Raw genomic sequence first — 23,540 nt, 5'->3', positions numbered from 1 at the left:
AGACATAACTTTATTATTAGATTAGACACCTAAATAATAATTTGCTGTGAAAAATGAAAATATCTCGAAAACTGACAAATTTAGACATGGAGAACATTATACAAAAATTAAAGAACGACAATGGTACCTTTTGATAGTGACATAAAATACAGGGTGTTCAATTTAAACTTGCTGAGAAAATAATGTACTTGCGTTTTGACTCACGGTATAAAGAAAATTATCAATATCAATCATTCTTAAAAATTTTGACAATCAATAAAAAAATATGGCACCAATAAACCATTGCTGTTGTGCTTATTTTTATTTATACAGGGAGCTGAACTTGTTACGATTTTCATAGAAAATTGGTTATGACTTTGTAAATACGCTGTTTGTATAACTAACAAATCTTTATATTTTTGTGATGGGGAAGCTGAAGATTTCGAATATAAAATAAAATATAGGGTGTTCCATTTAAAAAGACATAGAATTAGAAATATGCTTTATTGTCATGGAAAATTGTACAATTGTATCGACAAAGCTTATGAAAAGTCACGAAAACAAAACAATAACAATACAATTATTTACTAAAATTACATAAATCGTCAATTAAATAAAAAAAATAATGAAGTAAACTGAAACAATCAATTGCAAAATTTAAAAATTTAAATAAACTGCAAATTGCATAGTCTACCTTAGTAACTAATAAGTTAAAAGTTAGACTGCTGCATATGACACCCATAAGAAGAATAACTCTGGGATGGGCAGCATATGGAAGACTACGTGATATTTTTAAAGGTGATATACCTATCAGCTTAAAAAGAAGAGCCTTTAATCAATGTGTCCTGCCTGTTCTTACATATGGCGCAGAGACACTTACCCTAACAAGGACATCTGCACGAAAACTACAAGTGACGCAACGTAGAATGGAAAGATCATTGTTGGGCATAACGTTAAGAGATAGGGTAAGAAACGAAGAAATTCGTAGAAGAAGTGGTGTAGAAGACATAATAAAACACATAGCCAAAATTAAATGGAAGTGGGCAGGACACGTCGCTAGAATGAAAGATGATAGGTGGACCAAAAAAATCTTGGAATGGAGACCGAGAGCGGATAGACGAAACCCGGGAAGACCACCCACAAGATGGACTGACGACATAAAGAGGATTTGTACCAACTGGATTGCAGCAGCGCAGGATAGATCTGAATGGAAGTTTTTCGAGGAGGCCTATGTTCAGCAGTGGACGACTATGGGCTGATGATATGACACCCACATATAGATAAAAAAAATTACTTGTACAAAGAATACTGTAATTTCTTAGTTATTGATTAAGAAATTGTTCTACTGAATAATATGGTCTTTCAGATTGGTAGGCTTTTGTTATTTTACGGAATTTGGAGAAAGTTTGGTCTGCCACTATTAGGTCTGGATCCCGCGTATGAAAAAAAGTTGATTAATAGCAAGCTGAAAATTTGTTAATAGCTTAAGGGTGTCTAGTCGGATAAACTTTGATATATGGGAACACTGGAACAGGGGCAGCTTTAATTGTGGAACAGGTTAAAAATTTGGAACGGTCACACCACGAAAACGGCACTTTTATTTTGTCCGACAGAACAGACTTAAACTCTTCGAACAGAGATTAAACTCTCATGCAAAAATCAAACTGCTATTTATCACCAAATGGGCGTTTTAATGAGTGGAACATGTGGAATATGTCAAATGACAGGAATTATGACAGGTGATAAATAGCAGTCTGATTTTTGCATGAGAGTTTAATCTCTGTTCGGAGAGTTTAAGTCTGTTCTGTCGGATAAAATAAATGTGCCGTTTTCGTGGTGTGACCGTTCCAAATTTTTAACCTGTTCCACAATTAAAACTGCCCCTGTTCCAGTGTTCCCATATATCAAAGTTTATCTGACTAGACACCCTTAAGCTATTAACAAATTTTCAGCTTGTTATTAATCAACTTTTTTTTCATACGCGGGATCCAGACCTATATGTTATCGAACACCGTGTAACATTCTAACTAATTTTGTAATGTGAAGCTCAAAGTTGGCTACAATTTTTGTTATTAACTTTTATTGCTATCTATGTATTACCATAGAGGATCTACTGAGCTTTATTACACTAATCAATCACCCTGTTAGTCCTGTCGCCAGGGGGGGTACAACGGCCTCGTTAATTCAGATGGACTTACTCAAGTTTTTTTTATGTATTTTGACCCGTAGAACACGAATTTTTTGGGTAACAGTTGATCCGGATGTCGATAAGATTGTTATAGACCAAGAACTTGAGGAATCAAATAACAGCGATTTTTGGCAAAACAAAACAATATTTTGTATTTTTTGGGCCATTTTAAGTAAAAAATATTTCTACAAGTTTTTTCGTAGGATGCACAGTTTTTGAGATAAACGCGGTTGAACTTTAAAAAAATCGAAAAATTGCAATTTTTGAACCCGAATAACTTTTGATTAAAAAATAAAATAGCAAGTCTGCTTACCGCATTTGAAAGTTTAAGTCAAATTATATCGGTTTTGATTATTTGCATTGGTAAAAATTTGTTTTTTTATTGTTTAACAAAGCTATAAACACGTAGGGTTTCCCGTGCTTTTACATGCGTTTTAACGCATGTAACGTAGAAATAGACTTGATTGCACTAGTACCTATTCTACCTACTCGTTCGATTTTAAATGAGAAATCATAGAAACATCACTCACGCACTAGTTGTTTGTAGCTTTGTTTAACAATAACACAATAAATTTTTAGCAATGCAAATAATCAAAACCGACATAATTTGACTTGAACTTTCAAAGGCGCTAAGCAGAATTGCTATTTTATTTTTTAATCAAAAGTTATTCGGGTTTAAAAATTGCAGTTTTTCGATTTTTTGAAAGTTCAACCGCGTTTATCTCGAAAACTGTGCATCCTACTAAAAAACTTGTAGAAATATTTTTTGCTTAAAATGACCCAAAAAATACAAAATATTGTTTTGTTTTGCCAAAAATCGCTGTTATTTGATTCCTCAAGTTCTTGGTCTATAACAATCTTATCGACATCCGGATCAACTGTTACCCAAAAAATTCGTGTTCTACGGGTCAAAATACATAAAAAAAACTTGGGTAAGTCCATCTGAATTAACGAGGCCGTTGTACCCCCCCTGGCGACAGGACTATGTATGCAAGTGTACTGAAATTTTTCAATACAATACCAATGCAATGTTATTTGCCACATCTTCAGTTAATTCAGCAACAAATTCAAGTTTAAGAAAAATCTCAAAACTTGATATTATGTTTTTGATACACGTATGTGTGTAATTAAATAATTCAGAAACTAAAATAGTACTGCTTACCTCTAATATCTCATCAGAGTTATCGGGAGATTCGAAATTTTTATTAACTTCAACTGAAACGGGCGTCAATTCACCAATTTCTTCCTGAGTCACTGGAGTCAAACTGCCAGGTACAGCTGTCGAATATTTATCTCTAGCACCACTATTTTCAATGGACAACTTCCTAACCATTTTCGGTTTCTGCTCTTCTTTGGTACCTTCCATTTTATTCGGAGACTTATTGAACTTTTCCTCTACTATTTGGTTAAGGCAGTGTTTAGGTTTAGTTTTGAGACATCCACTATCCCCTAAAGATGTGGAGTCTGAAGTAGTGCTGCTGGAACTTGAAGGAATGCTGGTCGATAGATAACTATCATCGTCTTCGAATGAAATGAACTGGCGAGCGACTTTACGCTTCCGTTTCGGCTTTTCTTTTACTCTGTTATCTGCAACATATTAGCTATAGTCTATAGTCCAAAGGGAAAGCCAAAATTAGAAAATATAATATGATAAAAAAAGGAATATAAAACAAAAACTTTTAAGGGGGAAAGGCAGTTTTTGTTTTTATTTGACCCAGAGTTGGACCACCATCTCCAGAAAGCTATTTCTGTCTCTCAGGCGTCATCGGTAGAGATATGCAGTCACAACTCTGAATCAACCGATGACGCCTGAGAGGCAGAAATAGCTATCTGGAGATGGTGGTCCAACTCTGGGTCAAATAAAAACAAAAACTGCCTTTCCCCCTTGTTCATCTTTACTCAGATTTTTGAGTACTCGAAACTGTCTTTCGGCTCTTTTCCTAGACGAAAAGAGAGTAGATACGTGACCGTTGTCCTTTCTGCTTTCTTCTATATTTGTCGTCTCCGTGCTTATAAATTGCTAAAGCCGAATATTCAGGATGCAACCAGAAAGCAATTTCATTTGACGAAAAGTCTTAGATTTAAAATATTGTTTATTATTTTATTTCAATTATTTTAATCCTTTTATTTTAGTAAACTTTGTATCTGAGGCTCTTCGTCTTCCTCGTTTTTTTTTAAACTTTTAATCCTTTTTAATTTTATAGTTTTATAATTTTTTTTAAAATTAGTTTTATAATTTTTAAAAAACTTTAAACCTTAAACTTTTCGAATTATTATTTTCCTTCTTTTTGTGTAGACATGACTTTGTTTTTTAATGTGCCTAGAAGAAGTTGCTATTCCATTCCATCGTTTTCGTGGTTTTCTCACTGATCGTCTTCCTATTGGGGAACCGTCCCTCTACTCTATTTTTTGTCATTCGGCTTATATTTATGATCGTTCCATTATACTCCTCTATTTCATACCAAGTACTTGATGTTCTTCACCTTCCATCTCTGTCGTATATCTGTACATCTAGTTCTGCCCCATAGTGCCTTACCATCTACACTGCGCGTCAGAAAAACGGGCACCCCAAAAATGGGTAATTTTTGATGTCTCGTATCTCCCAAACCTGCTGTCCGATTTAAGTAATTTTTTTAATATAGCTTATTTGTTATATTCTTTTTCTCGTGATCATCTTTCAGTGCGTCACAGTTTTTCGATTTCTTTCTAACGTATTAAATTGTATATGACAGAAAAAAAGGCACGTCGGTGATTACTTCGGTAATTATTTCTAGTTCGGTGATTATTCTAGTTGTCGATAGATAGCGCCATAATAAAAAATAATTTTTTTTTAATTAGATAATAATATTATAAATATAATCTGTATAATTTATAAGACTATACAAATCAAAGAAAATACCATTTTATAAATGCAAGAAACACATTTGATTTGTTTTTATTCCAAATTGAAAATAAAATGTGACAACTGTCAGATTTAACTAAAATGTCATGTTAGAATAAATGTCATAAATGTGTATTATCACGGACTTACCCTTTTTGATAATATTTGTTACGCACTGAAAAATGATCATGAAAAGGAAAATAGCCTTATTCTTTAACAATATCGCTGTAATAATATTGTTGCTAAACAGGTAAATTTTCATTGTATACCGAGTGTACGAATCAAACTGTGTTTTTTTCTCAAATTTCGCAACAACCTGTGGAATATTCTAGCATTTATAAATTACTAAAATTAAAACCCAACTATAGCCTCATCTTTTCTTAACATTCTGTTTTTTTATTCATTCGCTTTGGTTGGATAATACAATAATTGGGTACTTTAACAACTAGCGATGTTCTTCATTATTACAGGGTGTTTCTAAATAAGTGCGACAAACTTTAAGGGGTAATTTTGCATGAAAAAATAATGAACGTTTCCTTTATAAACGTATGTCCGCAAATGCTTCGTTTCCGAGATACGGGATGTTAAATTTTTTCTTACAAACTGACAATTTATTTATTGCCCTAAAACCGGTTGAGATGTGCAAATGAAACTTGGTAGGTTTAAAGAGATAATTATTGTGCCTTTTTTGACATGAAACTAAGAATTTTATATTCACCATTGGCGCGCATACGGGTAATATGACCGATCATATTACCCGTATGCACGCCAATTATGAATATAAAATTCTCGAAAACGAAGTACTTGCGGACATACGATTACCAAGAAAACTGTCATTCTTTTTTAATGCAGAATTACCCCTAAAAGTTTGTCTCACTTATTTAGAAACACCCTGTACTGATGAAGAACATGGCTAGTTGTTAAAGTACCTAACTTTTGTATTATCCAGCATAAGCGAATGAATCAACAAACAGAATGTTAAGAAAACCTGAGGCTATAGTTGGGTTCTAATTTAAGTATTTTATAAATGCTAGAATATTTCACAGGGTGAACTTTGAGAAAAAAACACAGTTTGAGTCGTACACCCGGTACACAATGAAAATTTACCTATTTAGCAACAATATTATTACAGAGATATTGTTAAAGAAAAAGGCTATAACATATTAAAAAAATTACTTAAATCGGACAACAGGTTTGGGAGATACGAGACATAAAAAATGATCCATTTTTTGGGGTGACCGTTTTCTCTGACGCGCAGTGTATTTTTGAAGAGTTTTCATCTCTGATATTTTTAGCAATCTATTTGTTCTTTCCCGATATTTTTATTTCTCCATATAGTCTAGTAAAATAAAATTACACTACATGTAAATCAAAATGTAAATTCGTACAGGTTGAAACAAATTTTATATCAAAGTTTAGGTGGGTACAAAAGATATTTTCAAAAAAGTATCCAAATCATACAAGGGGATCATTGTTTAAATAATTAAAAAGGGGTCATTTTTGCAAAAAAATTACTTTTTTAACTGCTGAGGTCATTCAATTATTAATGAAGGTCTATAGGCTTGTTTTCTGTAAAGATGAAGGGTAAATCTTTCACATAAGACTTACTAAATTAAATTTGACCCCCTATTTATTAAATAATTATACATAAAACTTTAAAAACAAATTTGCAAAAAATTATTTTTAGCTTTTTAAATAAGCACTATAAAATATCTTATTTTACAGGATAAGTTGCGCTATGTTATCAGTATTATTGAAAAAAAATTGGTCCAAAAATATTTAATATTTTTTGAGATATTGAATTTGTTTATTAAATGTTACTCTATTTTTAATTGAAAAAACGCGGTTGTTACCAAAGAAATAATTACCTGTCTTAAATCTTATTATTTTTATTTTTATGTATATTTTCGACAAATGTATTGATAAATTCAAATTTCAATTAAACTTCCCCCTAAAATGGCATTTGAAAATAATTCAAATTTGTTTATAAATTATTTTTTTAATAACGTCGCGGGGATTAAATATTTTGAAATGCCGTTTCGATAATTGGGTTCCTGGGAATTTTTCACTAATTAACAAATTTTTTTGTCTTTTTTTCCTCTTCTTTTTTTTTCTTGGCATTATATTACTACGGGCCCTTTTTGGGTTAAGTTTCATTAAGAATGTCGAATCTCTAAGTTGTAGATTCTAGACCTAAAAATATTAAGATTGGTCTAAAATCACTTAAATAAAATGTGGCTACTTACTGAGTTACAGGGTGTTTTATTTACAAATTTAAAAATTATTTTTACCAAGTACTTTCAAACTATTTAACATATCCTTATCATACTTGGCAGAAAGTGTGGGTACTATACAGTCTACTAAATTGTGATAAATAAAAGTTTCTAGCTACCACCAGAGGCGTACGACAGGGGCCAGTTAATGGTTGACCCTTCCCAAATTCTACGCCACTGAGGGAATTACTATTTTAGCGAAATTGTTCGATTCTCCAATACTTTCTATGTAAATAATATACTCTTTACTGGTAACGATTAAGTCATTAGTTTTCGAGATATTGGTCGTTAAAAATAAAACGGCATAGTTATTTTGATTCATTCATTCATTCATTTTAAATTTCCAATATCTCTCAAACTGATGACTTTATCGATACCATTAAAGTTATTTACATACAAAGTATTGGAGAATCGAAAAATTTCGCTACAATAGTAATTCACTCAGTGGCGTAGAATTTGGGAAGGGTCAATCATTCTCTATCCCCTGTCGTACGCCTCTGGCACTAGCTAGAAACGTTTATTAATCACAATTTAATAGGGTGTATAATAGCCACACTTTCTGCCAAGTATGATAAGGATACGTCAAATAGTTTTAAAGTATTTGGTAACAATAATTTTTAAATTTTTAAATAAAACACCCTGTAACTCAGTAAGTAGCCACATTTTATTTAAGAGATTTTAGTTAAATCTTAATATTTTTAGGTCTAGAATCTACAACTCAGAGATTCGACATTCTTAATAAAATTTAACCCTAAAAGGGCCCGTAGTAATATTACTCAAAGAAAAAAAAGAAGAAGAAAAATGACCAAAAAATTTTGTTAATTAGTAAAAAATTCCCAGGAACCCAATTATGGAAACGGCATTTCAAAATACTTAATCCCCGCGACGTTATTAAAAAAACAAATTATAAACTTTGAATAATTTTCAAATGCCATTTTAGTGGGGAGTTTAACTGAAATTTGAATTTATCAATACATTTATCGAAAATATACATAAAAATAAAAATAATGAGATCTTAAGCAGGTGAATATTTCTTTGGCAACAACCGCGTTTTTGCAATTGAAAATATAGTAACATTTAATAAACAAATTCAATATCTCAAAAAATATTAAATATTTTTCGACCAATTTTTTTTTCCTTAATACTGGTAACATAGCGCAACTTAGTCTGTAAAATAAGATATTTTATATTGCTTATTTAAAACGCTAAAAATAATTTTTTGCAAATTTGTTTTTAAAGTTTTATGTATAATTATTTAAATAAATAGGGGGTCAAATTTAATTTAGTAAGTCTTATGTGAAAAATTTACCCTTCAACTTTGCAGAAAAAAATCCTATAGACCTTCATTAGTAATTGAATGACCTCAGCAGTTAAAAAAGTAATTTTTTTGCAAAAATGACCCCTTTTTAATTATTTAAACAATGATCCCCTTGTATGAATTGGATACTTTCTTGAAAATATCTTTTGTACCCACCTAAACTTTGATATAAAATTTGTTTTAACCTGTACGAATTTACATATTGACTTTTTTTTATTTTATTAGGCTAATATTGTTTCATTCAAGCAACCTGCGGCTCTGTTTGCCCTATTCACTTGACCTTCCACTACTGTTTCGAGCTTTCCGTAACTAGATAGTGTGATGCCTAGATATTTAAACTCCTCCTATCACTTCTTAAATTATTTAATTTACTCCAGCTATAACTTACATCTTAGCAGATTTGCTGTTATAACCATGCATTTTGTCTATTGTGGTGAGATTAACATATGAAATTTTCTGGTGGTTATATTAAATTGGTGCAGCATACGTTGTAAATCATCTTCACTTTGAGAGATTAGTATTGTGTCGTCTGCATAGCAGATTAAGTTGTTTTCCCCATTTGATATCCTTTTTAGTTCTTACTTTTTTATTATTTCATCCATGATCAGGTTAAATATATACAACCATCACCCTTTACAACTTAAATCTGCAACATCGTTCCCAAAGTTCCGTAAAATGACAAAAACCAATCTATCTAAAAGACCATATTATTCAATAGAAGAATTTCATAATGAATAACTAAGAAAATTTGGGTTTCATACGCAGTGGCTTAAACTTGTTAGTTCCTAATGTTGCATTTTGTTTGTTGTATGTTCAATTTGCAATTTATATAAATTTTGCAATAAATTGTTTTTGTCTTTGCTTTTATATCGTATATACTGTACATTGACGATTTATCTAATTTTAGTAAATTGTATTTGTTATTGATATTATTTTTCTTTTGACTGTATGTAGGCTTTGTCCATAAAATTGTAAAAATTTTCAGTGACAATAAAGAATAAAGCATATTTCTATTCTATTCTAAATAATAATAGATTACTCAGGGAATCGCATTATCTTATCACATTGCCAGCTTCAATTAGGTCAGCTAGTTCCTCTTCTACTTTTACTTTTATTGTCTTGTTCTGGTAGATTATTAAGAAAACATAATTAGGAATATATAATTTTTGTTCAATTGTAAAAATCATCTAGAAGTCGAACGACACGGCCAACTTGCAGTCCGGATTTAAATCCATAGAGAATATTTGGATGCGTTGTTATTATAACCTCTTAGCTATTTTCTACAAAGTAACAACTAATGTTTGTTGCTTCTATTCCGTAAAGTTAACAAACAAATTGCTTACCTGGTATGGGAGCTTCTATGATTGGCTCAGCTTTACACCGATAAACTTCTTTCCTTAACGTTACGCCACTATTGAACTCAGGTTTATCAATACTTATAGCAAATAATATAGAATTCAAACCTGAAAGCAATAAAAATAATTACTAACTATGCTAGCCAATTTATTTGCTCACCTTATTCTTAATGTACAAAAAAATAATAATCTTGATTATCTGTTAAAGTATAATTAGTTAAGAAGTTCATTTATACAGTACAAACTACTCGATTATTAAATTAACAATATTTAGAGATAGTAGTAGTAATTATTGGTCAATTATCAATATCAGGTTAAAATTTGCAACGAATGGCAGACTATTGCACTCATGAGTCATACAGTTAAAACTTTTCTTAACACGTTGGCTGCAGTGGGACACAAATCTTGTGTCTCATGTTATTTTCAATAACAGCCGCATGACACACCGTAGATATCTCGTTAGAATAGGGACCCATTTTTTTAACATTATGACAGTCAACGTGTTAAAATTATATGTAATAAAATATATAAAAAATGGGAGAAAAATAAGTTTTTCTATGGATGCTATACAATGTGCAACTTCTCTCACTACTTACATACATTCAAAACGAACAATTTCTCAGGCTGTGTGAAAAGTCGGCCATTGCAGTGAGAAATATTTTTTCTCACGGGTTCCATAAGTACAATCGCGGTTTCCATGGTAACATGCACAATACAAACACAAATATTTTTGTCAAATAAAATGTGTCAAATCAAAACTTACCAGGAATTACCTTTCAAAACTGTTCAAATATAACTGGTAACTATAATTTTAAATAAATAAAAGTATATAAATATTAAGAATATGAAATACCTACATATGTGTATAATATGTATTTTATTTCAATTTTGGCATATAATCTATATAAAAGCACCTAAATTATTTAATTTTGATGTTTGAACTCTTGACAAAAACGCATCCATAGAAAAATTACAGTGTACAACACGAGAGTAAACGACATATTTCTCCCTCACTTGATTTGCGGCACTCGCCTCATACCTCGGCTCGTGCCAACAAACTTCTGCGCTCGTGAGAAATATGTCTTTTTTCTCTCTTGTTGTACAATACACTATTGTCACATCATTTGTTCGTACGAATTGGTTTATTAGAAGCGGAATGTGATAACTATAGGGCTATATGCTTATCATCAGTGGCATATAAAGTCTACACCGGGATAATAGAAAGGAAGCTCAGAAAAGAACTGGAAGAAAAACTAGAAGAAGAACAAGCTGCTTTTAGGAAGGAAAGAGGAACAACAGATAATATATATACATACTGAGAAATATAATTGAAAGGAAAAACGAAATAGGAGAAGACTTATATATTACGTTTATAGATATTAAAGTTGCTTTTGAAGACCTGCAAATTCTGCAAACGATAGTAAGCGTGGTAAAAATACATATAGAAACGTACTTACTAAAGTACAAATAAACGGAAACATATCGCCAATAATAAACCTGAGATAAATAAAACAAGGGGACAGTCTCAGCCCAATTTTGTTTATATTAGTAATGGATAGAGTAATGAAGAGCGCTAAAAGAAGGTCAAGGCAATTACAGTCAACAATAGGGTACAGGAATTTAGTACCAGTGAGAATAGAGGGATTACTATATGCAGATGACCTAGTAATAATAGCAGACAATAAAGAGAAAATGCAAAAATTAATCGATATCTGGGTGAAAGAAATAGAAAATTTGAAAATGGAGGTAAATGTAAAGAAAACGAAGACCATGATAGTAGCCCAAAAGAAAAGGGAAGAAATAAACCAAACGATATTTAGGTGCAAAAACGAAATAATAGAAACAGTCTCGACGTTTGAATACCTGGGAGTAATAATATCAGAGGATGGAAAGCTAGATCAGGAAATCTCATACAGGGCGAGAAAAGCAAATAAGATCTACTATGCACTAAATAAAACAATATTTGGAAATGAAGAAATAGATAAAGAAATAAAACTGAAGGTATACAATGCAATATCTGTACCAACTTTAATATGTGCAAATGAGACATGGGTAAACAATGCAAAAAAAGACAGTACAATAAACGCAGCGGAGATGAAACAGCTGAGAAAAATAGCAGCAAAAACGAAATTGGACAGAATAAGAAATGAAGATATTAGACAAATACTGAAACAGGAATCGATAATAACCAAGATTCAAAAAAGAAAATTAAAATGGTATGGACACATTAACAGAATGGACCAAGGAAGACTACCAAAGCAGGTGATGGAATCAAAAAGATATGGTAAAAGAAGGAAAGGGAGGCCAAGGAAGAGATGGATCGATCAGATAATAGAAATTGGACAGGATAAAGGAAAAACACTTCAACAAATGAAAGAGTTAGCAAAGGACCGCAAGAAATGGAAGATATGGATAGAGGATGAATAAAACCTCCGACGCCCCTGAGGGGCATAATGGAGTTTCGAGAAAGAAGAAGAATTGGTTTATTCTATCGCAGAACGCGTTGAAATTATTTCCATATTTTTTTCCACCCAACCGTACCCATGGGCTGCATCCCACTGAAGTCAGCCGAATAATCGAAACTGAGCATCCCAACACCTTTTCAAGACCATCTAACAAGCTATCTACTTTAATAAAGAGCTCCCCCAAAGCTCAATCTTTTGATACTTTAGGTAAAGGAAAAGTCAAGCAATAAAGGTTGCACGTATTTTCCCCTGGTTGCCATGTTCTAAATTTGAAACAATATATAAGGAATAATCAGATTTTTTGACATGTCATGTTTATTACAGTGAGCTTTTCATTGGCTACAGTTAGTGACCAGTTTATATGACGTCATTATTAAATTTGATGAGATAGGACATTCCAAGACTTTGACGTTTATGTCAACGCTGGGAGGCAATTAATAAGTGTAACTTATGTCACTAAAGTTTTCGGAAAATTTTAGATTTAAAATTATTATTGGTAGGAAGCGTTGGATCAAGTTGCCATTGGAAACCAAAATTGGTAAACAACTTAAAAAATATAAACAATGTCAGTTTTGATAAATACGGTTCGTTAAGATGTCGTACAAACTTAATATTCGTCAAAGTATTTATCGTTTAGTTGGACATGTACCAAAACGCAATATTGTAAGAATTTTTAGTGCTCAAAATATTTCTGTGTCAACGATTTACCAGACAATTAAAGAGTGCGAAAATGGTATACCATGCCTTAATTTGCCCAAAAGTGGAAGACCAAGAGTTTTAACTCCTGCTCGAGAACAGAGATTAATTCAGAGTATGGAGAACCAATTAGGAAAGTCTTTGCGAAATGTTGGCCGAAGATATAATGTTTCACGAATGACTGTAAGGAGAACAACTTCTAGAAATAATTTAAAACGATATAAAAGAAAAAAAGCTCCTAAGTACACACCAACCCAGTTAGAAAAAATTCCTAGATGTTGCCGTGCATTGAGACGCATCCATTTTCCTGGTAAAATTCTCATTATGGATGATGAAAAGTATTTTACTTTATCCAATTCCGAAATGAAGGGCAACGACGGATTTTATACACGCAATGTACAAGATGCACCGGACGAAGTTAGTTTTAAGGGAAAAGTGAAATTTGCCGATAAAATTTTAGTATGGTGTGCCATCTCAGAAACTGGTGTTTCACAGCCGTTTGTTGGGCGTGTTCGCGGTGAAGCTCTCAAATCTGACATTTACTAGTCCACTACAAGTGCAGCATACGCACTTTAAAATAATATAAATAATACCGCTGATAGATATACAAGGTACCTATATTTATTATTAATTAATTATTATTATTAATATACTGGTATATTTATCAATAAACGATAATGCATTAAATAAAACTAAATGAAATTAAAGGGCGTATGCGTTGTCGTGTTTCTTAAGTTTTTTACATGGTTTTTTACTTTTAATAGTTTTTTAGTTGTATTTTGCGAATATTTTGTTGTTGATTTTGTGTAGTTTTTAGTTGTAGAACGACTTTATTTAGTTTTAAGCAGTGAATAAATAAACATGAGTGAATATTTTCGAAAGTTGTTGGCAGACAATACAGATGTTGCTAGTAGGTACAGTAGTTTGTTATTTAGCATTTTTATAGGACATTTTATACCATTTAACCATTTTTTTTGTCTCTCTCAGATCATAACTTATTTAGTTCAGTTGGTTTTGTGCTTAAAATGTAGCACTGATGGTAACCGACAAAACTGAACTTTATGTCGATTACTTCGCATTCCACACTTCAAAACACAACAGAAATGAAGCATATTATCGATTCTTCCAGTAAAAATGTTAAATTAATCCTTGTACAAAACAAAATTACAAACAAACGCAACTAAAATGATCTAAAACACGTTAAGAACTAACACAATAACATTTATGTTTGCCTCCTAGCCGCCATATTGATTTAATTTTTACAGCATGTTGGAATGGCCTATTGGAAATCGTAACTGACTTCTGTCATAATACCGGGTGTCCACTTATATTTTCCCCCATTTTAACTGCATATAACTTCTAAACGGCTCAAGATAGAAATATGCGGTTTTCGCTGAAATGTTTTATTTTAGTAAAAGTTTTGTCTAAATTGATTGAATTTTTTATATCGCTTTCAAATACAAAAAAAATGGCGGATTTTTGAAACAAACGTTGATGACTTTCTTTTAATGGAACACCCAGTATATTTTTTTGTAAATTGAAAGAAAGATCATTTTTAAAATCGGTTGTCAAATCGCTGAGTAATTAATTTTTAGAATGAGAGGTGCAACATGGATTTCCACATTGCATCTCTCATTTTAAAAATGAATTGCTCAGTCATTTGACAACCGATTTTAAACAATTTTATATAGCTGGATAGGTAAATGAACGTTTTTTCAAGTTTTTAGGTAAATTACCACTTTTTGTATCGATTTTAAATACAAAATGGCGGAATTTTGAAAAAAAAAACGTTGTTGACTTTTTTTATTAAAACATCCAGTATATTTTTTCGTAACTTGAAAAAATGGTCATTTACCTATCCAGCGATATAAATTTTTTTAAAATCGGTTATCAAATGGCTGATTTTAAAAATCAATTATTCAGTGATTTGACAACCGATTTTGAAAAACGCGATTTTGAAAAACCGATTTATATCGCTGGATAGGCAAATGACCTTTCTTTCAATTTACAAAAAAATATACTGGGTGTTCCATTAAAAAAAATCAACAACGTTTTTTTCAAAAATCCGCCATTTCTTTTTCGTATTTGAAAGCGATATCAAAAATTCAATCAATTCAGACAAAACTTTTACTAAAATAAAACATTTCAGCGAAAACCGCACATTTCTATCTTCAACCGTTTAGAAGTTATAGGCAGTTAAAATGGGGGAAAATATAAGTGGACACCCGGTATTAGAAGTTAAATATAATGTCAAAATATTGTTTTCTCTGAAGACGAAATACAGATATATTATTGTTTTAATACAATTCAATTCAAATATCGAACAATTTGAATCAAAATCAAATCAAGAACTTAAATGTAATTAATTAGTGTGAGAACTTAAAATTTACTGTGTAGACAGTTTCATAGGATTTATATTTTAACCATCTTCAGATCTATAAACAAAAATCTTACATAACCTTCTATAGGACAACATGAGTTTGACATTTATAGTATAGATAGTTATCTCTGTTTCACAGTCTTAAAGACAAAGCAAAACAATGTAGCCGGAAGCTGCTGTGGTAAATAAATATATGTTTTTATGTGGTAACAGCGCTTTCTTGCTAAACTTGACAGTAGCGAAAAAACTAATATGTATTGTTATATTTCTATTTGATATAAAAATTAAAATTTGATAATTATAAACAAAATTCACTTTAATATAAAATATTTTTAATTTTCTCAACCTCGGGCATATAAATTTAGAACAACCTGTATACAACAAATTGTTATATTTAATTTTAAGAAGTGATTAGAATAAGCGTACGAAACTCGGAACAATGTGCTTAGATAAACAAAGTGAATGACGCGTACCATTATCGTTCTTCTCGGAAGGTCGATCATTAGCCTATGCTAAATAAAACTCAGTGAAATAGATGATAGTTCATTATCGTTTTTCGCGGAAGGTTTCGATCATTAGCCTATGCTAAATAAGACTCATTTGAAAGAGAGAATAGGTCATTAAAATTTGTAAATAGTTAGAAAGTATTTTAGAATGGGAATTAAATATTTTCTTTGGAAATCCATTAAGCATATTTAGAAAGTTTAAAAATTGGTTTTGAGGAATACTGCGAATGAGAGTTGGTGGTGGAAGGTTGATTTGTGAATCTGGAAGGGATATTTAGAAAGTAGGGGAATGAATGAAAAATAGAGAGCAGAATGTTTTGAGCTGTCGAGAAGTGAAGTCGAGTAGTAGACGGTAGTGTACGGAGAGTGAGAAAGCCGGTAGTTCCGTGAGTGTGGAGTATCTATCGTGGAACGAGAAGTAGGCCAGGTCGAGAGTAAAAGAACCTCCTTGAGCCAAGAGTGTCCCGGTAGCTGATAGCAGTTTCGAAAAAGGTAGAACACAGCATCACGACCGAAGCAGGAACGAGAGCTATTCGAGCTAGTTTTTCAAAGGAGTACATTACTGGAAGCCAGGACGAGGTTTGATCGCAGCCAAGGATAGCAGGAACGGGTTTTGTGTGAGGACATTTTCAGTTCACCAGGAAAAGGTCAGTCTCATTTGTTTGGACATGAATGTATGGGTTTTTCGTATTAAATTCCACATAAAAATTGAATAACATAATCAATAATATCAGAAAAGCTTCATCAAACTTAAATAGAGTTGTTGCTAATAACTCCTAATAGTTAAATGTTAATAAAAACTTTCAATTGAAAACCAAAAGGAAATAAGATTCCCATTTGCAAATGTTATGTTTAAGAATAATAAGAAATAGCAAATATTAAGCAGTGATTGCTTTTTAAATAAAATAAAAAATATTTTGATTATAATTGTAACCCATATGTGTATTTTTTTTACTCTTTTCTTTTCTATCCCGATTAGGAACCATTAAGAAATATTTAGAATCCACGAAAGTAAGTAATTAATTTATAATTCGCCCTGAGATTGAAAACATATTGATATGTGATCTGGTTAATTAATTAGATTAGTATTAATACATTGATTAAATTAAGTGACATATAAGAATATTATCTCATATCAATAATCAAGATCACATCAACTGTCGTCCAACGTGGAAAGCATTGTAAAGTATTTCTAGTGGCAAATTTGAAGGATAGAAAGAGTAAAGCCGGTATTTGAAAATTTATATGCCTGTGGTAAAAAGTGAGATACTTACATTTGATAACATAAAATTTTAGATCTCTTTAGGTACAAATTTTACATAACTGATTTAATAATTTATTTTTACGATATTTACATTTGATATATTTATTGACAATTTATAATATTTGGGTGAGAAAAAGTCGTCTTGGTAACATACTAGTAAAATTTCATATTTGGCGGGGACAGTACTTCTTGAAAACAAATGTCTGTGACAAGAAGCCAAAGCAAAGACAACAAAAAACAAAAAGAACATTCAGACCAAGAAGATATTTTAGACACGACAATCATGGCATCAGAACAGCAAGAATTATCAGGAATAGATAAACTATTACAACTGATGCAACTCCAGTCACAAAAACTGGATGACAATCAAAGAGAAACAAAACTAGCAATGGATGAAGCAAAAAGGACAATGGATAAAAATCAGGAAGAAACATCAAAAAAAATGGATGACAATCAACAGGAAACAAAACAAGCCATAGAAGAAAACAACAGAAATATAGAGAGTATTAAGAAGGAAATGGTTAAAAAAATAGAAGAGATTGCAGAAAAGAGCGAGAAACAGGAGTTAGAGATTAAAGAAATCAAAATCAAAATAAAGGAGATAACGAATTGCCAGAAAAAAGAAATGGAAAGTTTGGAAAACAAGTTGCAAAACGGTATTCAAGCAGACATAGAAGAAGTGGAAAGAAAGATTGCGGAAATCAATACTCAACAAAATGTCGGAGAAAGAAGAGAAATGGTTATACATAGCACAGATGACGTGAAGATAAGGTTTGGCGGGGATGTAAGAATATTACACCCAGTGCCGTTCATAAATAGCTTGAAAAAGAAAACACAGCACATCGGAAGTTTCGAAACAGCAAAAGAAACTATCAGAAACCATCTCAAAAATGAAGCAAGCCTATGGTTCGATTGCAAAGAAGAAGAATTTGACAGTTGGCAAGAATTTGAACAAAAATTTTTGAATTATTTCTGGGGAAAAGTCCAACAATTGGAAATTAACAAGGAATTGCAAAATGGGAAATACAATGATAGGATGGGTATATCAGAAAGGACATATGCATTACAAATTTACTATAACGCAAAACATTTACAATATAATTACTCATCGGAACAATTAGTCGAACTGATTGCAAGACATTTCGAAGAAACGCTGGAAGACCATATCACATTGCAAAACTACAAAGACATAGATAGTTTATGCCAATTCCTACAAATAAGAGAATTGCGTTTAAGAGAAAGAAAATCAAGAAGGTCGCGAGAAGATTACAGGCCCCGAGAAACACAGGAGTACAGAGATAGAAATGAAAATAGGAGGGACTATACAAGACGAGATTTTAATCCCAGAAGGGAAAACGAAAATAGAGACAACGGAAGAGGAAATTATGAACAAAGAAATAGGCAATGGAATGAGGACAGAAATCGAGAATACCAGAATAGAAACACCACACGCTCAAATCAAGAAAACAGAAATAATGGTAGACAAAATGAACAGGGATATCAAGAAAACCGAAACAGATCCGACAGACCAAGAGAAAATAGAAGAGAAGTAAATAATACCCAGACAGATGGATATGACGGAGAGAGACATTATGACGAAAATATAAACAACGATGAGCAACCGGCGTTTTTTCACGACGGCGCTCACTAAAAACCAAAAATCAAACAGGAATCTTTTGTAACCCCAAGGAGTTTATTAAATTGGCAAGAAACAACGAAAAGAAAAATGGAGTTAATTTAAATAACATTGGTCAACAGAAAACTAATAGAAGAAGTTAACTTAACAAATTTAATTTACAAAATACCTAGGGTAAATTTAGTGGGCGCAAACAAACGGACATTGGCAACTATAAATGAAGGCATACGAGTAATGGTACGACTGGGTAAGAAGATGTATGCACTACAATGTGTAATAATGCCAAACATGTCACATGACATGATAGTAGGAGTTGACGAATTGGCAGAAAAACATGTAGTGATAGATTTTAAAAATAATACGATGAATCTAACAGAAGAAAAAGAAGAAGAACAGGACAAGGAACAGGAGAAACAAAATACGGACGAATCAGGTAAAGAACAAACAGTGGAAATGAATTTGGCAACGAAGCAAGGACAAAGAAGAAAAGGGAGAAAAAGTCAGAAAAAGACAAAAGAAAATGAAACCTGTGGCTCCTCAAAAGAGTTGAGCCCAGAAGAAGAAAATTTGAGAGTATCAGAAACAAAGGAAACCTGGGATTCCTCAAAAGAAGAGACGAGCTCAGGAGAAGAAGAAATAAAGCAAAAAAATGAAAGCGAAAAAGATATGATCGAAACAGTGGCATTTGAAGAGGAGGCATATGAAAACGAGGATGCAGAATACACGATAAAAGTATGTGAAAAATCTGAGGAAAAAGACAGAAGATTAATATGGGAAAAAGGGAAAGACAACATAATAGCCGACACTCTAACACAGGATGAGGACACTGAAAATAAGGAAACAATTACTCTACAGGTGGGACTAATTAGAGTAATACAAGAAGAAGGGGTATAAGACGTAGATTAAAGTAAGGAAATATACAGGGAGTTGGTTTTGCCTCGAGAAAATTTATTTAAAAATGCAGATAAATTTTATCGAATACAAGGCGGGGATTTGTTATATTTCTATTTGATATAAAAATTAAAATTTGATAATTATAAACAAAATTCACTTTAATATAAAATATTTTTAATTTTCTCAACCTCGGGCATATAAATTTAGAACAACCTGTATACAACAAATTGTTATATTTAATTTTAAGAAGTGATTAGAATAAGCGTACGAAACTCGGAACAATGTGCTTAGATAAACAAAGTGAATGACGCGTACCATTATCGTTCTTCTCGGAAGGTCGATCATTAGCCTATGCTAAATAAAACTCAGTGAAATAGATGATAGTTCATTATCGTTTTTCGCGGAAGGTTTCGATCATTAGCCTATGCTAAATAAGACTCATTTGAAAGAGAGAATAGGTCATTAAAATTTGTAAATAGTTAGAAAGTATTTTAGAATGGGAATTAAATATTTTCTTTGGAAATCCATTAAGCATATTTAGAAAGTTTAAAAATTGGTTTTGAGGAATACTGCGAATGAGAGTTGGTGGTGGAAGGTTGATTTGTGAATCTGGAAGGGATATTTAGAAAGTAGGGGAATGAATGAAAAATAGAGAGCAGAATGTTTTGAGCTGTCGAGAAGTGAAGTCGAGTAGTAGACGGTAGTGTACGGAGAGTGAGAAAGCCGGTAGTTCCGTGAGTGTGGAGTATCTATCGTGGAACGAGAAGTAGGCCAGGTCGAGAGTAAAAGAACCTCCTTGAGCCAAGAGTGTCCCGGTAGCTGATAGCAGTTTCGAAAAAGGTAGAACACAGCATCACGACCGAAGCAGGAACGAGAGCTATTCGAGCTAGTTTTTCAAAGGAGTACATTACTGGAAGCCAGGACGAGGTTTGATCGCAGCCAAGGATAGCAGGAACGGGTTTTGTGTGAGGACATTTTCAGTTCACCAGGAAAAGGTCAGTCTCATTTGTTTGGACATGAATGTATGGGTTTTTCGTATTAAATTCCACATAAAAATTGAATAACATAATCAATAATATCAGAAAAGCTTCATCAAACTTAAATAGAGTTGTTGCTAATAACTCCTAATAGTTAAATGTTAATAAAAACTTTCAATTGAAAACCAAAAGGAAATAAGATTCCCATTTGCAAATGTTATGTTTAAGAATAATAAGAAATAGCAAATATTAAGCAGTGATTGCTTTTTAAATAAAATAAAAAATATTTTGATTATAATTGTAACCCATATGTGTATTTTTTTTACTCTTTTCTTTTCTATCCCGATTAGGAACCATTAAGAAATATTTAGAATCCACGAAAGTAAGTAATTAATTTATAATTCGCCCTGAGATTGAAAACATATTGATATGTGATCTGGTTAATTAATTAGATTAGTATTAATACATTGATTAAATTAAGTGACATATAAGAATATTATCTCATATCAATAATCAAGATCACATCAGTATATTAGTGGAGTCACTGAAGGTGGATATGAGCTATTACCTTTGATTTCGTTGAACCTCCATCGATTTGCATGAAAATTGATGAGTGGTTAGAGGATATCTTAAGGAACAAAGGTGACATGGTGCCAACTTGCGCTTTTACCCTGGGGGTGGATGCCACCCCTTCTCGGGGGTGAAAATTATTTTATTAAAAATAACCCCATAATTCGATAGGGGGACAAATTTCAAGCAAAATTTGTTATATAAAGTTATTAAAATAAATCAAAACTTTTTAAGTTATTAAAGATCAAAGATTTTAATTTTTCTTGATAAAAATGCAAGTTTTTAACCAATTTTTCATCAATAACTCAAAAAGTTTAAGTTTTCACAAAAAAGTTATTATTATCAAAATTGAAGCTAATAAAAAATGAAATAAACCTCTTACTAGAAAAACCTTTTAATGTTAACTAAAAGTGAGTTATAGGTAATTGAATGTATATTTTTTTCGGCGAGTAAAAAACTCCAAGTATTCAAGCTGAAATAACGGGACATTGATGCATTTTATAACAAAAACTTATAAAACATTTGTCAAAGTACTTAAAAATATCTATCAAATGAGCTCCAGAACATGTTGATAGCGTTAAAATTTATGCTCCAAAATTTTTTCAAAATTTATCTTTTAAAAATTTTTCCAAAAAATGTTATTGTTTTTTTTTAATAACTCCGTTCGTGTTTACGATATCAGGTTCATCTAAAAAATGTTTGAAAGTTAATTCTAAGTAATATTTAGGCACGTTGAACCTAATCTTTTAAACCCCTTACTTTTTAAAAATAAAAGGTTAACTGGCCCCGGTTGCATGGTTCCCACAGCAAAATTTAAGATTTAAACGTTTCTATCTCGGTCATTTTTTTACCCTATAGTAATAATAAAACAGGTAAAATATTTGACAGAGAAAAAACTAAAATTTGGTTATATATAATTTTTTACGTATATTGAGTATTTTTGGAGTATTATCAAAAGAATATGAGAATTACAATAATTTTAAATATTATGATTTTTTTAAATATCTTTTTTTTTTAAATATGCATTCTAAACCGGTCAAAATTATCGAAAGCATTACTTATGTTAATATAAAGAAGTTCTTGTAAGAATTACTATAAATTTTTATTTTTGTGGAAATGGCGTATGTTTTATTTTTCACTTTTTCCTAAAAAATTCGAAACGGTTCTTTTATTTTCATTATAACTTACTTAATTTTGACGCTATTACCTTGTTCGGAAGCTAATTTGATAGGTATTCCGAAGTACTTTGACAAATGTTTAGCAGAAATATTTTATACATTGCATCGTTTTCCGTTATTTAAGCTTGAATACTTAGATTTGAGTACTCGTCGAAAAAAATACACATTCAATTGCCAATAACTCACTTTGAACTAACATTAGTTTAGTTCTTTATGTGAGTAATGTTAATGTATTTAATTTTTTATTGTCTTTAATTTCAGTAATAACAACTTTTTTGTAAAAGCTTATAGTTTTTGATTTATACCTGAAAAACCGATTTAAAACATGCATTTTCTTACGAAAAAATAAAATCTTTGGTCTTTAATAACTCAAAAAGTGTTGATTTATTTTATTAACTTTATATATGAAATTTTGCTTATAATTTGTCCCTCTTTCGACTTATAGTATTATTTTTAATAAAATAATTTTCACCCCCCGAGAAGGGGTGGCACCCACCCCCAGGGTAAAAGCGTAAGTTGGCATCATGTAACCTTTGTTCCTTGAGGTATCCTCTAATCCTCTAATTACTCACCTATTTTCATGAAAATCGATGGAGGTTCAACGAAATCGGAGGTGAAAACCTTCAGTGACTGCACTATATGAGGAAAAATGTGTTGAATTTGTTTGCCGTCAAGTTTGTACCGTTGGGTTATGATGTCATTAAATCTATGACGTGCACGTGTAATTGTTTGAATTGGACCATATCTGGGATGAATGACATTTCCCCTAAGAGGGAATGAGGACCGCATGACTTAAATCTGGGATCAATTAAGTTAAATTTTTTAAAGTATATACTCACCTGCTGCCATATTAGGCAGCATGCTATTTTTTTCTTCATCTCTAAGAACAGACCAAGGTTCGTAAAATTCTCTTAAAAGGAGAGGGTTGCTCAAGAGCGTGTGAAAATACCTAAAAATAAAAAGTTTTAAAATACTTTACA

The 23,540-nt window shown here is 31.6% G+C and overlaps 1 protein-coding gene across 3 annotated transcripts in view; it reads right to left on the bottom strand.

The window, feature by feature from the left end:
- Nucleotides 1–23,540, bottom strand: part of LOC114332284 (sorting nexin-29) — a 93,806-nt gene that overhangs the window by 32,666 nt on the left and 37,600 nt on the right. For all 3 annotated transcript variants that reach the window (XM_050656867.1, XM_050656871.1, XM_050656877.1), the window contains 3 exons: nt 23,400–23,509; nt 9,983–10,102; nt 3,330–3,754 (listed from right to left, as the gene is read on the bottom strand). In XM_050656867.1, coding sequence (XP_050512824.1) covers nt 3,330–3,754; nt 9,983–10,102; nt 23,400–23,509 — 655 coding nt within the window. The remainder of the gene's footprint in view (nt 1–3,329; nt 3,755–9,982; nt 10,103–23,399; nt 23,510–23,540) is intronic.

Source organism: Diabrotica virgifera, chromosome 1 (assembly GCF_917563875.1).
Source record: "Diabrotica virgifera virgifera chromosome 1, PGI_DIABVI_V3a".
Lineage (NCBI taxonomy): Eukaryota > Metazoa > Arthropoda > Insecta > Coleoptera > Chrysomelidae > Diabrotica > Diabrotica virgifera.
Note: the sequence above shows the minus strand (reverse complement) of the source record. Positions and strands in the feature narration are given on the sequence as shown.